Source organism: Neodiprion virginianus, chromosome 7, assembly GCF_021901495.1.
Source record: "Neodiprion virginianus isolate iyNeoVirg1 chromosome 7, iyNeoVirg1.1, whole genome shotgun sequence".
Classification (NCBI taxonomy): Eukaryota; Metazoa; Arthropoda; class Insecta; order Hymenoptera; family Diprionidae; genus Neodiprion; species Neodiprion virginianus.
The window spans coordinates 3,202,803-3,218,624 of record NC_060883.1 but is presented as its reverse complement, the minus strand read 5'-3'; the positions used below and the strand labels follow the sequence as shown (position 1 = coordinate 3,218,624).

Sequence of the window (15,822 nt, the reverse complement as noted above, 5' to 3'; positions counted from 1 at the left end):
CCATCAATGCGATGATACATAGTTATGTAGATGAGCTGTTGGGTGTTTTTTGTTCAGACCAAGACCTTCCAGACTTTGCGTCCGAGGCTGCCGGTGGAGCAGTTCTGGACACTCCTGACACAGAATCGTATCATGAACCGTATCATCAGCAAATAACTTTTTTTGGTATTCCAATTTGGGAGGCGGGATATTTTACACCTCGTAAAGTGATACAGGTGTGTTAGTTGGGTTTGTTGTGCATTGATTTGCTACGAAAAAGGAAAAAGCCCACTTTAACTTTACTTGGATCAATACAGCAAATAATGGGATTGATCAGTTTTACCCCATTCAATTTTATACTTCAAGCTACACTGTAGTTTTTCTGTACAAATCCTCTAGCCATGGACTCAAGCAGGAGAATGTTGGGCGTTTCGAGGATCAAGCGGAAAGATACTTTTGAAACTGGCACATGCGGCACACATCGACAAAGTTACACTCGAACACATACCCGTCTCAGCCTCGTTAACCGGTTCGATAAACTCGGCACCGCGAGACTTTTCGATTCACGTGAGTGAGAAATAAAATAGGAACATTAAAAGCATCTTTCAATTAGTTATCGCTTCATCATACGCCCGCCGAACTATTATAATTACACAATCTACTCACACGTTTCAGGCGATAATAGAACACACTCTTCAAAGACTAGATAGTTTCACGTATGACATCAATGGCCAGCCTTCGCAGACCTTTGTTCTGAAGGTAAGACTGACCATGACTTGGCCACGTTTTGTGACTTTTGTACAGTTTAATGATGTAAGTTAATTGCGTTTCAGGACAAAAAGGTGAAGATGTATTCGATCGAAACAATTCTTCTTGAAATACAATCGAACTGGGGTCACCCTGATTTCACCTGCATTTACAGATTCAGAGTTCACGGCAAAATCGCCAGTCATCAAAAAAACGATCCCGGACTTGAGATTGGCGAGGAAAAGTAGAAAATATACTGTGCAAAGAAATCACATGATTAAAAAACCATGAATTTCGTCAATAATAATGTAGTGTAACTGGCCATGACGATCATACAGAGAACAATTTTTTCATTTAAAACTTCAACGAATATTGTGTATCAAGTGTGCATAACTTAAAAAAAAAAATAAATAAAAGATAAATATCAACGTACTGTGATTTAGTTATTCACTTTATTATTGTATTGTATTACAAAGTGATTTAGTAACACGCGATAGCTCTGAAAGCAGCGCGATTACCATTTTTCAGTCGGTGCTCCACCCCAGCTCTGGGTAGGAGCAGGTGCTGCAGCAGATGCGGTGGCGGCAGCCGGGGTAGCCGACCACTCGTCTTGTACCTGAGAAAAAGAGTTCGCAATCGAAGAATTTCATCAAATTCGCGGAGCAAATCGCGAAGAATTGATCCGAAACAGGATTCAGAAGAACTTCATACAGCTTGTCCAAGATTTGTGTGTGGTCAACTTTGGTGTAGCATTGAGTGAATCTGATCTCGAAACATATTTGCATTTTGAAACGAATGAGAGTTTCAGTTAAAGTGGTTAGTGTTTTACCTGCGAAGCCCAGTCCTCATTGGGTGCAAAGGCAGCAGGTGCACCAGCTGCGGGAACAACTGCGGGTGCAGCACCAGTGTCGTCTGCCCAGTTTTCAGTCGCTTGAACAACAGCAACCTCATTAGCCCATCCAGCCTCAGTGGCAGGCGGAGCTTCGGCGCTGCTGATGAAGTCCATTTTTGCCGGTGCTGCAATCTCCTTTGCTGCTTGTTCGTCCTTCTCAGCCTACAAAATAAATCGTTGTGCATAAGTTAAGAAAAAGATTGTGCTTCCTGATGAAGTCGGATGAATTTTCTCTGATCTTCCAGTGTCTTGCAACAAAATACAAACCTCATCTGGATCTCTGTAAAAGAAGAGATCGACCACGACTTCCCATTTGGTTTCGCGAGGAATGGACCCTCGGAGACGTAGTACCTCACGTGCCAGGAGCCACCACATCAACCCGATGCTGTGCCAGCTCTTAGTGTTGCACGGAATTGCAATGTCAACGAATCTCAGAGGCGAGTCAGTATTGCAGAATGCAATTACAGGGATGTTAACGTAACTGGCTTCAGTGATGGGTTGATGGTCGGTAACAGGGTCGGTAACGATCAGCAGACGAGGTTCCCGGAAAGCAGCCTTAAAACGTGTAAAACAACAAAAAAAAAATCAGTCGTATGCTGTTGAGGGATTTTTCTAACACTAGAATCTAATTTTTGGTTCGTTTATCACCATTCAGAAAAGATTAAGCCTTATGTACCAACATATATACTTTCTAGACATAAATTGTCTCATCATTTAGTATTCATTATTTACTTTAACTTCAACAAGAGAAAAAACTGTTACAACCTGAATCTGGTTAGTAAACGCTCCGGGCGTGAAACGTCCGGCAATTGGCGTAGCGCCGGTGTGGGCAGCAAACTTAAGAACAGCCCTCTGACCGTAGGGACGAGAACTGATAACGAAAACCTCGCTGGCGTGCTCGATCGCCACGATAGCACGAGCAGCCAACAAAAGCTTCTCCCAAGTACGACGGAGGTTGATGATGTTCACACCTGGAGACAACCGTTTGGACCTTTGCTTTTACTCGGTTACTTAGAACGGATCGCGACAGAGTTTACGAGGAGTTCGACTCACCATCGGCACGCCGTTTGTAGACGTACTGTTCCATCTGGAAATTGACGTTGTCACTGCCCAGGTGAGTGCACGCGGCCAACATCTTGGTAACGTCATCCTCCTTCAGAGCTAACGCGTCCAATCCTCCCGACATCTTAACGTTGTGGTTGAACTACGATTCAACCTGAAATACGAAAGGTTTTAGTCAGCTCGAGAAATGAAATGCTGTGGATTCTGACCAAAACGACACTCGTTTCTCACATGTTGCTTATCATCAGTGCCCGGATAGATATGTATTCCACATATTGAAAATAGAAATTGCATTTTCTGGATCCAAACCTCATACTTTATGCAGATAATCAAATAAGGTACGAAAATGATTTGAATAAAAAATATGTATTTACACATTAATCAGGGCCCTATTCATTGTTAATTAGCGAATCGTGGAAGTTCGAGACTAGGCTGACACGTGTACTCGCCACGCCGACAGTTATCTTTCAATTTTTAATCGTAAGCACCGAGGTTTTTGTCGTTTGGAATATGTTTCGAGGCAGGAAAGGCGTCGCTGATCAACTAGGCCTAATTTCACCGCCATTTCTAGTCAACTAATATTATGATATTGGATTTTTGTTACTGAACTCACGTTTGGCAATGCCACTGGGAGACTTCCTGAACAGGAAAGAAGGTCCGTCATTTTGGACGCATTCTACGTCAGTCAAGACCGTACTTGATTTTCAACCAGCTCGTTTTGGTCTTCCTAAATAGAACGGAGAAAAATAATATCTGCATAATTTTCACCCAACTTTTAATCACGGAAATATATGCACAAAAACGTTGAATATTCCAGGATCGGTTGTGCAGTTGCGGATTTATTCCGGGGAGCGTTTAATGGCGGAAATTGTGATTAAATAGCGCGCGAAGTTCAATTATCGAATCGATATTTACCTACTTTCATAATACGAAATGTTGAAATTGTAGTTATTTTGTACAAATACAGTATACTTTGGAAACAATAATTTATTCTTGGATTAATTTAATTATACATGGTATATACCTGTTAACGATTTAACGGTCAGCTACAAGTCTCTCGTTCTCCTTGCTTCGTTACGTTTCGAAGAAATGATCCTGTGATAGTAATAGTTTTAAAAAAAAACGCAATAATCGTAGTATTATTTATGAGAATGCAAACAGGTAGTGCTAAAATTTATTTCATCATCAATCTTTTACGCTCTTTTTACACGTGCACATTGGTTTCTATGTACATTAGACATACATAAGACGGAGAGTACACGGTATGTAAATTATACTTACGAAGAGATTATTTTCCGAGCGTATATTATATTATGTACGTATGTATGCATTCGTGGTGAAACCTGAATGATGGGAGAAACATCTGGCAAAATGCTTACACTTCATGTCGTATTATTATATATAGTTATGTACTAATAATATGTATAAATATCCGTAGCAATTATTTCCAAGTATTTTTACAGAAAAATGATAAATCGATATTGCAGTTCGGTTGTTTTGTATTATACTGTGGCTACAGCACAACGTGCTTAGTTATAAATAAACGTAATATATTTGTTGGTCCTGCAGTAAACTCGAATCAAGTTTATTTTTACATTGTTTACGTATTACGTAATTACATTCTTCATACATGTGCTAAAAATACAAGGTTCCGTTTTTGAACTTGTATAATATAGATGATATTATTACTACAACCGGTTGGCAATCTTTACGAAAAAGAATTTAACTATTTCATAATAGTGAATGTATTTACAAACGATATGATCGTTGATTAAATTTAGAGATAAAGAAATTATAGAAAAAAAGCATCGGGAGAAAGAGTTAATCAGAAATATCAGAATCATATATTAATTGTATCTGACGTATCATTGTACTATTTTTCCTCTCCTTTGTACACCAATTTGTCCAAATTTTTATTACTCTTCCTTTCCACTAAAATCGTGTAATTCTCATTTCAGCTGTGACTGTGAATAAAGGAAATATGTAACATACAATTTTATGCAACGATGTATTGAAAAGTATACCCACCAGTACGAGACGTTTTACCGTTGTCTTAAGGCCAAGTATTGTAAGAATAATAATGAATCTCGATACTAGAATATTATAATAACGCCCCAATATCTGACATATTTTTTACTATTGCTATACATGTAAGAATTATTAAAAATGGCACAATCCTAATAGCTCGCTATTATTCATAATTACCACTACGGTATACACAAATTTATATTATATATATGACTGTACCTTCAAAAAGTTCATCATTACTGTAAGGCTTTTTCTTCTATTTCTCCTAACGAATTATTTGCTACATACTATAACTAGTCGCTAGCAAATCTGTGTATGTTTGTTTCCATTGACCGTAGTAAGACCTTGTGAAAAAAAAAAGAAGAGATTATTGGAACAAGGTTAAAATATAATGGCAGTTCATTCGTCTAATTAAAGTATTATAAATCGTTGAAACTTTAATCTAGTCTTTTATAAGTAATTATGACTCTCCGATCAACGAGGACATGATTCCAACTTACCATTGCTGATCATCGTCACCGTTCGTTTAATAATGATGAAAAAAATATAAGTAAAAGTACCACTCAAAATAACAGACAAAAAAAAACTCTTAAACCGAAAAACGCAACGTGGGTGATAATAATTACTGCTATTACACTGAAAACGAGAAAAAAAACTAAAACCCTATGCACATTAATTTTAAACAATTACTACCGAATATTATTGTATAAACAATCCAGTCGCTCTACGTTTCATTCTTCACTCCGCAACGACGGGCCGCATTAATATTCTAATAATTCGTGCGCGTCGTTGAAATAAGTACGTTTCTTACACAGAAATCAAAAATTAATCACGATTTTTTCAACAGCAATTTTCTATTCGGAACTTCCGGAGAATATACAGGGAATAATTTCTTGGTAATTGAGTGGCAGGACGTGATACGAAAACAAATAAGAGATTCATGCATAAGTATACGATTAATAATATATAATAAAATATAACGTAACGCAATAATAAGTGATAATAATAAAAATAATAATTACACAATAATTGCTCGACATTTAAACGATAATAATGATAGTGATAATGATAATAGTAATAATAATTATAATAGTAGTAGTAATAGTTGTAGTAGTAGAAGTAGTAGTAGTAGTAGTAGTAGTAGTAGTAGTAGTAGCAGTGGCACTAATAATAATGATAATAATAATAATAATAACAACAACAACAGGAGTAATTGTAGTAGTGGTAGTAATAATAATAATAATAATGATAATAATAATAATAATAATAATAATAAAAATAATGTTTACAAAGAAAACAGGATGGACAATTATGAAGATCGTTAGAAAAATTATATAACTCTTAAAAAATATACATACAATATTTCTTATACTTTATTCTATTTTATTTGTTTATTATTGATTTATTTAATTTATTTATTTATTCATTTACTCATTCATCGTTCTCTTGTTTTCTTATTTTTCGCCCGGTTATGTGTTCATTATTTATATTGTCATTCCATTTTCGCATTTTCGATACCGTTCGCTTTGAGGGTGTGTGTATGTGTGTAATAATTTTTCACCATGCTTATTTAGGGAAGAAATTAGTTTCATACTACTGGATATTACTAATTTCCTATCGGTAGAATTGGTTAAAGATGGTCAAGATGTTTGACTGAAAGATAAAAACTTTTTCAGGGGTAGAAAGAATGGAACAAATCCCACGACCTTTAATTTTGTCTAACATAATGATATTAAGACTGCTATCCATCAATTTTTAAATGATCATTCCTGAATATATATATATATACATATATATATACTGAAATTTGTTCTCCTGTAAAAATTTATCAAACTAACACGTGCCTGCTATATACGTATACATCGTGTACGCGATAATAATATGATTAGGTACGTGGTTAATAACCAGCCGATGCTATTGAATGTGAAGTCAAAGTGTCATGTTCCGTCGTGTCGTGTGCATGGAGGTGGAAAATTGTTCTTCCCTCTCTCAACCCTCCGTTCCCGCCATCACATATTACGACACACAGTATTACATGTATATTTAGGTATTCGTGTAAATATTGTGTAAGCCATCTGTTACCTATTAGTATTATACATCTCAGGATAATTGTCTTTCTCTACCTGTAAATATGAGAAAGATATTTCAACAACAACAATGGAAAAACCGGTGACAGATGAAGGCGAAGGAAAAGAAGACGAAGATAAGGAAATCTATGATTAGCGCAGAAGATATTCGTGAACAATCAGACAAAAAAAAAGAAAAAGCTATGGCTGAATCGTTTAATTATAGAATCAACGGTAATAATTTATTGCCTAGTCTAAAACAGTAAAGATACGAAAATTTCGGAAACAGAACTTTAGATATGGTCAAATATAATAGATAGAAATGAACAGAATTCAAGCAACGCTTTCTTGAAAGATGAAACATTTAACGATTTGGATTTTTATAATCTTCGTGGACATTGTCGATGTTGTTGTTATCGTCGGCTTCGTGTAATAAATTTAATTTGAAAAAAAAACGGAAAGACAATCATAACAAGGAACATGTTTATTATTTAAAATGAGAAACAAAAGACAAATACGTCGTAATAAAATAAAATGCAATAATGAGAAGAGAATAATAGGTTTAAACGTTACGATAAATCAAAGCAAAGTCGGCGGATATCGATGTCAGGTTACTTCTAATCGAAAGTCCTGAAAATACATATATACATATATAAATATTACGCATATACATATATATATATATATATGTGTGTATATGTATATATGTATTTATATATATATACATAAACAAACGATGCTCCGATTTATATAGATATCTCTCTCTCCTTCTGCCTCTCTCTATCTCTCTTTCTCTCTAAACACTTTCGATAAGTCAGCAGTCTATACTGACGTTACAATGCAAGCATGGAAACATACAATTACACAAAGATACAAGAAAAACAAAAATATGAATGATAAGAAAATAGGAGTAACCGATCCAGTTCTCGAGTTCTCGAATACAATGCGCTTATTACATTATGGCGATGAATCAGGTCTCCGTCAAATCGATTGTGTAACATTGGATTCGTTAGCAGTTAAAACCACAGAAGCAGGCTAAGAAATTATTAATATTAAATCTTGTTGTCAAGCTTGCGAGCCATCAGTCCTTGATCCATTTGTTTATTTTCACGTGTTAATTCCGTAGATTCTACTTTCTTCCTCTCTCTCTCTCTTGTTTCACCTGTTCATGTAACCTGACACATTTTTGCGTGTCTGTGTAAGTATAAAGTTTCTCCGAAGTGAGATGAACGCAATGATCGAAATATTGCCGATAGAAAAGATGGATTCCAAAAGAAACGAAAGCGAAAGAGAGAGGGGAGAAATAAAAAACAGACAGTGAACAACGAAATTTTCTGAAATTAAAAACTGATGAAACGAAAATTTCACAATCATTTCAATGCCCTATATCAAAGAGCTACAAAGCCCTGCGCCTGGACCACCAATACATTCTAAACGCCCACTCCATTGGCGTAGTTTGAAGAATGTTGTTGATCAATTCCGCAGTTATACGAATTCTGTAGGTAATTGTTGCAGGATAAGATGACGATGACGATGATGACGGAGGTTGTCGTCTCCTTTGGGCACTCTGCGTGGCCTGTTTTTGTTCAAAACTTGGTAAAAAAAATATTGAAAATAAAAATAAAAAAAATCGTGCGTCAATGTCGGTAAAATTTTCTAATTCTAAAAATCTCTGCGCAGGACTGAAAATTGATCAATTTTTTAATCGTCACCTTTGGCAAAAGTTACGAACAAATTAATTCAACTGTATCGATAAATTGCTCCAAGCACCTTGATCGAAACGTCGATAAAATGCTACTGAATATCAACAAATAGTAATCAAAAACAAGGTACAAAACGATAAAGGAAGACAGAACTTACCGTGCTCTGTCATATTCTTGATATCTATCCTATAACATTTTTTCCCTATCTAATCTCGACACTCAAGAAGAGAAAGTTCAATCGAGTCTACAACGCATTTATTTCGGGACTATAAATAAATGACTACGAAATCATAAGAAATATGTCATCGTCAAGCGGGATAAAATTTTCGAAATAGGTAATAAATATTTAGTATATCAAAGGCAACGTATCCAAAGACAAGTAATGCTATAAATACACATCCGAGAAAAGGGGAAAAGGTATGGATAACAAACGGAAGTGATAAATTTATAAAGATAAATGAGAGAAGTAGATCTGAGCTTGCGTTCTTTGTGTACGATAAAAAGATGACAAAGAAGCACCCGAAACGATCTATAAATTATAAAAAATTAGTTGGTAATTTAAACAATTACCTAGGAGTGATACTGCGTAACGTAAGTCGATGGGAAGAGTCCCCGTCTGCTGCCAATCTCTCCGTGCCACCAATGCTGGTCAGTGCGATCTGTAACTGTGATGACGTCGCCTCGTCTGAATTCAAGTTCTCCGGGTTCCTGGGGTGCAAAATCATAGAGCGCCTGAACCAAGCACTGCAATAACAAGAAAAGTCCAATGAAGACGGAACCTCGATGATAATTTTGTAGTAAATTCTTCCGATACTTTTCACTTCTGGAAGTTAATACTTCTCATTGATTAATTGGAGTGATTTTAGTATCGATGTGTGTATAAATAAGACGGAACAACCATTTCGCAGTATATTGTTAATTTTCCTCACCTCCTCTGGTTTCATATCAAGCAATTTCACGTCCTGAGAACGAGATACTGATGCGGTGCGATGATATTCGACGAGCTCGTTAAGACTGTTGAATTTGACTACCCAAAGGAAGAACTTGCCTTGCGCGTCTCTGAGGACTTTGAAATGCTGAACGCCGTCCGAGCATCTGTGGAATTGAAATAATGTCTCGATCCGAAGCTATGCATAAGCGTTTAAATGGTTAAATATCTTCGAGTATTATTGTAAGCTATGAGAGGTAAAAATCATACAAATACCGCAAATCTTTGTTTTAACAACATTTAAAATTAGACATTTTTCGAACGATGGAACGAATATTTATACACAACTTACTTGACTGATAAGGAAAAATCACCGGGAGAACTCTCGCTGATTCTGATAAGAAACGCACCTTCGCGTTTGTTCATCAAAAGCCTTTCCGCATCTGCTCTTGTTATTCTCCCGTAATACCAGCTGCGTACAGGGAACAAAAATAGAAAAGTCAAATTCTGGTTCTCTCTTTTTTTTTCCCTTGTTTCAACCATAGCCTTAATTTGTTATCTTGGGCACTTTCAAGTCAGCATCGCCTTTTTCATATAGCTTTGGCTTTGGCTTGGGTCAACAATGGAATGAAACTCATTAAGAAAGAAATACGCCGTCAAACTTACTCGTGATTCTTCATCTCAATGTAATTGCTCGGTATCAAGCCTTCCCTAGAGTCCAATTCTGCTCTGTACCAATTCATGTCGTCTTCCATGTTTAAAATCTAATAAATAGAGAAAGTTAAATCAGTTATTTATAAAATCAAAGGAACAGTGTATTTTGTGCGTTGTTCTTTTGAGATGATGAAAATAGAGAAATTGGAAAATTGAATATGTATGTAAAGGTAAATCCCCAGCTATAAAAAATGACCGATTTTTTTTTCAATTTTCCGTCATTGCTGCTCTTGTCTTCCTATTGATAACGGAGCCAGCTGCATGCTGGTCAGTGTGGTAGCAATACATGCTGCGCAAGTATACATGTATGAATAATCGCAGCTTCCACCACCAAAGTAGCAGCAGCAAACCGAACCAAGGTCGTAAGATTAATGAGTTTCGTTTGCAGGAAAGGAGGAGCGAAACTGATATCAACATAACGATAAGCAGGTGGTATTTAAATACCCTATTGATTAGGACAAAAGATAAAAGAAAAAAGGAACGCCAGAGCATACGGGTATTTAAAATGATATTTTCGTGTAGTAATGTATGCAGCGGTTGTTAAAGGAGGAAACTTATCTTAGACGATAATAGATGCCAAAGTTTCAGACAAAAATATCTGTTTGTATACTAATTATTGTTATTCGTCTTCTTCATTTTTTTTCCTCCTCTGTAATGTGACAATAATTTGCGAATGATCTTGAATTCTTTATTATGAAATGTCATTTCTAGAATATAACTTATCAATTGCGAAAATTAATTATTAACAATAAATTCTATGGAACGTTTTAACGGGATAACAAACAGGGATGTCTGACCTTTCATTAGGAATAGGAAAAGGAATGAACTTTAAAATTTTGAAAATCGGATATCCGCGAAAAAAAAGTTTCTATCTCAAGTTTTTCTTTCAATCTTTATTTTAATTTCATAACGAAATACAATTTAATTTCTCAACATGGACAAGAAATTTTGCGTCATTGTGCGACTTGAAATGTACTATTTTTAGGACGTATAGAATGCATGTTACTACACTGCACATACATTTCTAGTCATTCCCTTAGAGTTGCTAAATTTCTCCACAAAAATGGCGCCACTTGCAGCCACTTATAGAATTTTTTATAAATGTGCTGACATTTTCCAACCGATTTACTTTCGTAAATCCGTTACAATATCGACGCCCGTTACATAATTTTCGATGCGTTACTTTTTTTACAAGTTTGATCGTTTCGTCGAAAATTTGCGGATGGGATCGTGGTTCGTTGGTTGGTCGCCGTTCCTAAAAAAAACGCGAAATCATCTAGACGAGGAAGAACCGAAGAGGCTCTGTTTCCCTTCATACCTACGTGGGTATCTATCCACGTTTCTCGCATGGTTTCATGAAAATTTATAAATAGGTATAAGAGAGAAGATCGAGTATAGTTTTGCCCAAGCAGAAAATAGCTATGGCATAACTTGGACACGATATTCAGCTCGTGTCAGAGTCAGTCTCAGAAATCCCAAGACTCAGTTCCCTGCATACGTGCTTATGTATAATATTCTCGATTTCTCGTTTCGTCATAAACTCTTACGACAATGTAGTTACGCGTAGGAGAAACACGATACTCCGAAAACAATGACAAACTTCCACAAATAATATTCATTCCGATGTCGAAATAATATACAATAATCATCAAATGTATACAAAGTAAGAACGATTAACGTATGCGCAACAAAACGTCGTCGTTTCGTTTCTTTCATAAAAATTCTTTATGTTAAATGTACAAATATATTTCACTTGACGCTTCGCTGTCATAAAATATTCAGCAGCTTTTTTTTTTTTTTTTTTTATTTTGGTACTAACGATCTTTTAAACGATCGAGAAGCATAGATAGCGCGATCACCGAAGAAAGGAAACTGCCAATAAAATATTGGCGAGTTTCCTTTCTCTTCTTTTTTGTTTTTTTTTTTGTTAATAAAATACAATTCGAAAGACTCAGATGGATATACCTATAAGCAAGATTCGAAGAAAGTTTTCATGATTGGCTAAATGAATTCAGAAAGACGATTGGTATCGAATTTTCTCGATTCATGAACCTGCAACCAAAGCGCAAATCAGGGATGAAAGAATTGATATTAGACAAAATTGATGAACGCAATGAAAAATTAAGGGTGTAGGCGATTATAAAAAAAAAACTAGCCAACTTATTAACAAGGAATAAAAATTCTTTTGCCATACGTAGAGACAATTGTATTACGAAATGTCATATTGTTAGATTGCAAAATCCCGAAACGCCATAAAATCCTCCTCCACCATCCGTAGTGCGGATCAGGGAGATCGAAGAGCGAACACACAGGTGCATGCATACACACATACGCATGTGTATTTCTATATTTGGTGATTGGGAGAATGGCGCTGATGATATAAAAGAATTCGTTACTGCTTTTTGCGGGTGTATGCGCGTGTGCGTGTCCCGTTTTGCTTGTCCCGTGTTGATATCGTTCTTCCTCCTTTCCTTTAGTTTTATCAAATAGACGATGACAGGGCGATGGGTGAAATAGAATAAATAAATAAAAAAAAAAAACGTAGGGAAAAAGCGTGGAACACATTGTAACGTTGTTGAGTCGAACAAGCGATCGTTCGTCATTTGTTTTTATTTTATTTATTTTAATTTTTTTGTTCATTTCTTCTCTTCTCTTCTCTTCCCTCCATACAATCACCGCTGCTATTCTTTTCACCTCGGTTATCTAGGAAACATATTCCGCATATGCGCGCTGTCCCCCGTTTACATACATCACACGTATGGTATAAGTATAGATAAGATAAGAAGCGTGTTATTTGCGCTTAATTTACAGCGCGAGGCGTAAGAAATGGGATAAATATTGCCATGGCACGATCAGGGATTATACAGGATCCGTCTAGGACGACACATGTGGGTATGCATAAGTAAATAGACACATTGTGTGAAGAGGAATGGATAAACGACGAGATGACGAGAGCGGTGGTGGGCGGGGAAGGGCGGCGAGGAGAGGGTGACCCGTACCAACCTTCAATACTTGACTCCTACGAAAGCTGAGCTCGTCGTCGGCCGTCGCATTGAAATCGTGTTTCGCTATCGCCTCCATGGTGATGATTCACTCTCTTTATCCGAATCTATTTATCCAAGTTGAATCCTGGCAAATGCGTTATATTTGTTATATTTCGCCGAAGAATTTATGCGTGCGATATCAATCGTTCCCCTGCTCCTCCTCCTCGTCCTCGTCCTCCTCCACGTCCTCGTCGTCGTCGTCTTCGTCGTCGTCACGGGTTCTCGGTTAGGTAGGTAATAAACGAACGTCTCTCCCTTGGCACGAACCAGCCTTGAACAACGTCCACCTCGACACAAAGTTCAAACGACCCAATCGAAGAGTAGTTTTTCCTCTTCTTTCCCTTCGTATGTCACACGCAGTGTGACTGGGTATAATAAGCCTATGGGTACCACGTATCGCCGTATGTAATGAGGAAAAAAAAATCACAGCTGCGGATCTACTCCGTGGATGGTGATCGGCCGTTCGTTCGCCTCTCGACGCCCGTCGGTCGCCTTTCGATATATATATATATTATCTTTTTTTTTCTTTCACCTCTGATATAGCCTGTTGAGAGAAGAAGAACAACCTAAACTGCACAGTATACAACATACACCACCAGTTGATAATAATCGGACACGTAGATTTTGTGACAGTAACGAAAAACCGCAGCTGGGTTCTTTATTTTGCTTGTTGTTTTTTTTATTTTTTTTTTAAATTATTTTTCTTTTCCTTCTCTCGTTCCTTCTCTTTGTACCTCTAAACTTGTTGTGTTGGTGTTGTTAAACTCTTGTTCCTTTTCTTTATCGTTCCTCTTTTGTTTTCGAAACGTTTTACTTGTGCACCGAGACGCGTATCTATGTCACGTTCGCGTTTGTATGGTTTAAACAACACACTGCGAACGATATCTGTTTCCTCTCGATCGAAACACGAGTGCCAGGAGCCAGTAGTAGTATTAGTAGCGGTAGCGAAACGCGATACTAGCAGAAACGGAACCCGTAATCTTTCATTATAATTTCGGTCGGTTGTCTTCTTGCGGCAAGAAAGTTAAATAATAATGTTCGCCGCGTCAATTGCTCCTTATTAATCGGAACGAACTTTTATTGGTAAACCGTTAAAACTGTCATCAGTTCACGACGACCACCGCAATTGCATACTTCGAGGAATTATAACCCATTGCTTTAAGCTTACGCTTATCAGCCGCCGTCGGTCGCCACTGACCGCTGCTGCACCTCCTGCCTTCTCCTGGGGATCCCGGTTAGCGACGGTGCTGCTACCGCGTCGTTTCACGTCGGTACTAAAACAGCCCGACGATATTTTGGGGCCTGGTAATTTTCACCCGATAGTTTATCCCACCTATCGCTTATCAAGTCGTATTCCCATTGACTACCCCAGACGTTTCGCAGGGTTATTGTAATTGCGGCAAATCCGTTCGAGTACATTTCTACGCGGCAACATGAACGCCATTTTTTTTTCTCATTTTACCTCTGGGACTACTTCGCGACCGCGGAATACGCGACATGCGCAGTCGGCAACAACTCGGTTGTACAGCTCGAGGAAAAGCCTGTCGACTGCTGTCGTCATTCGGCAGAGCCAGGCACGTTTCTTTTCATGAAACACGACAACCGCCTATCCTCTGCGTCGATGTATGTATGTATGTACATACAAACAAATAAACGCGCATGCGTATAGGTTTAGCGAGTGGAAGTTTACATTCGTAGAAATGATGGATGAATTATAATAAAATACGGTGTTAAAAATTAATAGAGAAATATTTGTTCATTTACAATGAATTTTGAACCATAAGATCGATTTGAAATTCGCAACTGTATACTAGTATCGTTGATGCACAGGTAGGTATAGATAGGTGTAATTAGCATATAGGTGTATACGTACACCTTGTTCGAGCTGATTATTCCGGCCAGAGACAATGACGAAAATTTACGCGTTACAACATGTATACACATACGTATATCTATACATGTACGCATATTATGAATTATTCAGTATCCGGATAATAAATTATCGGTTAAACTGTTGACCTGTCGTATTTATTCTTCCTTGCGATATCCTCTATGGCCACGGTGTGAAACCTGCGTGCATATCTCTGGTAACGGTAATTTCCCAAATAAGAGAAAAAGATAAATTTTTGTGCGTGAATCATATGTGGCGGTCACTGATCCATTCCGCCGGAAGGTCGAAAGTATCGGACGTCGCCTGTCTGCCGGCGTAGAACGAAACTCATCGACAAAATTGAACATACCATAATAACGGACTAATAGGAGTTTGAAAATCGAGTGTGATTGATAGGTAGTACCCAGCTAAAATAACCGATTCGTACCGTTTTGCTTTGAATCGGGATCGTTTCGAGAATTAAAGAAGGACTCATTCTGATAAATGTATTATATTTGTATTGTGTTACGTCGTATTATTACTGCGCAGCTTTATTAACCAATGTATCCGGGAAACGCTACCCACATACGATGCTGCATACGATAGAGAGATGAAAGAGTTTTCACATACTGCCCAACGCATGTCCAACGACTGTACGATGATGAAAAGAGTGAGACAGAATGAGAACTGTGTTTATTTCAAGTGGGATATATAGCTATATATGGTGGACGATGATGGTTGGGTTCAGTTCCTCTACGTGAACTCGGCTAAGTCTATCATTGTCAAGCA

General features: G+C 37.3%; 3 protein-coding genes and 1 long non-coding RNA gene across 7 annotated transcripts in view; 2 read left to right on the top strand and 2 right to left on the bottom strand.

The window, feature by feature from the left end:
* Positions 1 to 11: 11 nt before the first annotated feature.
* On the top strand, positions 12 to 1,091 carry LOC124309019 (SUN domain-containing protein 1-like). The gene is made up of 4 exons (XM_046772236.1): positions 12 to 215; positions 379 to 546; positions 655 to 738; positions 813 to 1,091. The coding sequence occupies exons 1-4, from the start codon at positions 12 to 14 to the stop codon at positions 972 to 974; spliced, it is 618 nt and encodes a 205-aa protein (XP_046628192.1). The 3' UTR covers positions 975 to 1,091.
* A 68-nt stretch (positions 1,092 to 1,159) lies between these two features.
* LOC124308874 (40S ribosomal protein SA) lies at positions 1,160 to 3,424 on the bottom strand. Of its 2 annotated transcripts, none has more exons than XM_046772029.1 (6): positions 3,294 to 3,424; positions 2,672 to 2,834; positions 2,384 to 2,589; positions 1,886 to 2,173; positions 1,556 to 1,780; positions 1,160 to 1,342 (listed from the first exon to the last, which is right to left on the bottom strand). In XM_046772029.1, exons 2-6 carry the CDS (start codon positions 2,802 to 2,804, stop codon positions 1,241 to 1,243), a joined length of 954 nt encoding a protein of 317 aa, XP_046627985.1. In that variant the 5' UTR covers positions 2,805 to 2,834; positions 3,294 to 3,424; the 3' UTR covers positions 1,160 to 1,240. The 2 variants fall into 2 exon arrangements, with proteins under 2 accessions (XP_046627985.1, XP_046627986.1); XM_046772030.1 differs by having other exon boundaries at positions 1,253 to 1,488; positions 3,294 to 3,407.
* A 225-nt stretch (positions 3,425 to 3,649) lies between these two features.
* Positions 3,650 to 15,822, bottom strand: part of LOC124308875 (growth factor receptor-bound protein 2) — a 38,588-nt gene continuing 26,415 nt past the window's right edge. Inside the window, exons 1-6 of one of the 3 annotated variants that reach the window (XM_046772032.1) lie at positions 13,123 to 13,656; positions 10,072 to 10,169; positions 9,758 to 9,877; positions 9,407 to 9,572; positions 9,048 to 9,221; positions 3,650 to 8,366 (exon numbers count right to left, since the gene is read on the bottom strand). In XM_046772032.1, the coding sequence (XP_046627988.1) occupies positions 9,048 to 9,221; positions 9,407 to 9,572; positions 9,758 to 9,877; positions 10,072 to 10,169; positions 13,123 to 13,200 (636 nt within the window). In that variant the 5' untranslated portion in view covers positions 13,201 to 13,656 and the 3' untranslated portion in view covers positions 3,650 to 8,366. Of the gene's footprint in view, positions 8,367 to 9,047; positions 9,222 to 9,406; positions 9,573 to 9,757; positions 9,878 to 10,071; positions 10,170 to 13,122; positions 13,657 to 15,822 lie in introns of those variants that run through there. The other 2 variants (XM_046772031.1, XM_046772033.1) reach the window with 2 other exon arrangements.
* LOC124308879 (uncharacterized) lies at positions 14,348 to 15,179 on the top strand. The gene is made up of 2 exons (XR_006909132.1): positions 14,348 to 14,468; positions 14,547 to 15,179. It is a non-coding gene; the product is annotated as an uncharacterized LOC124308879 (long non-coding RNA).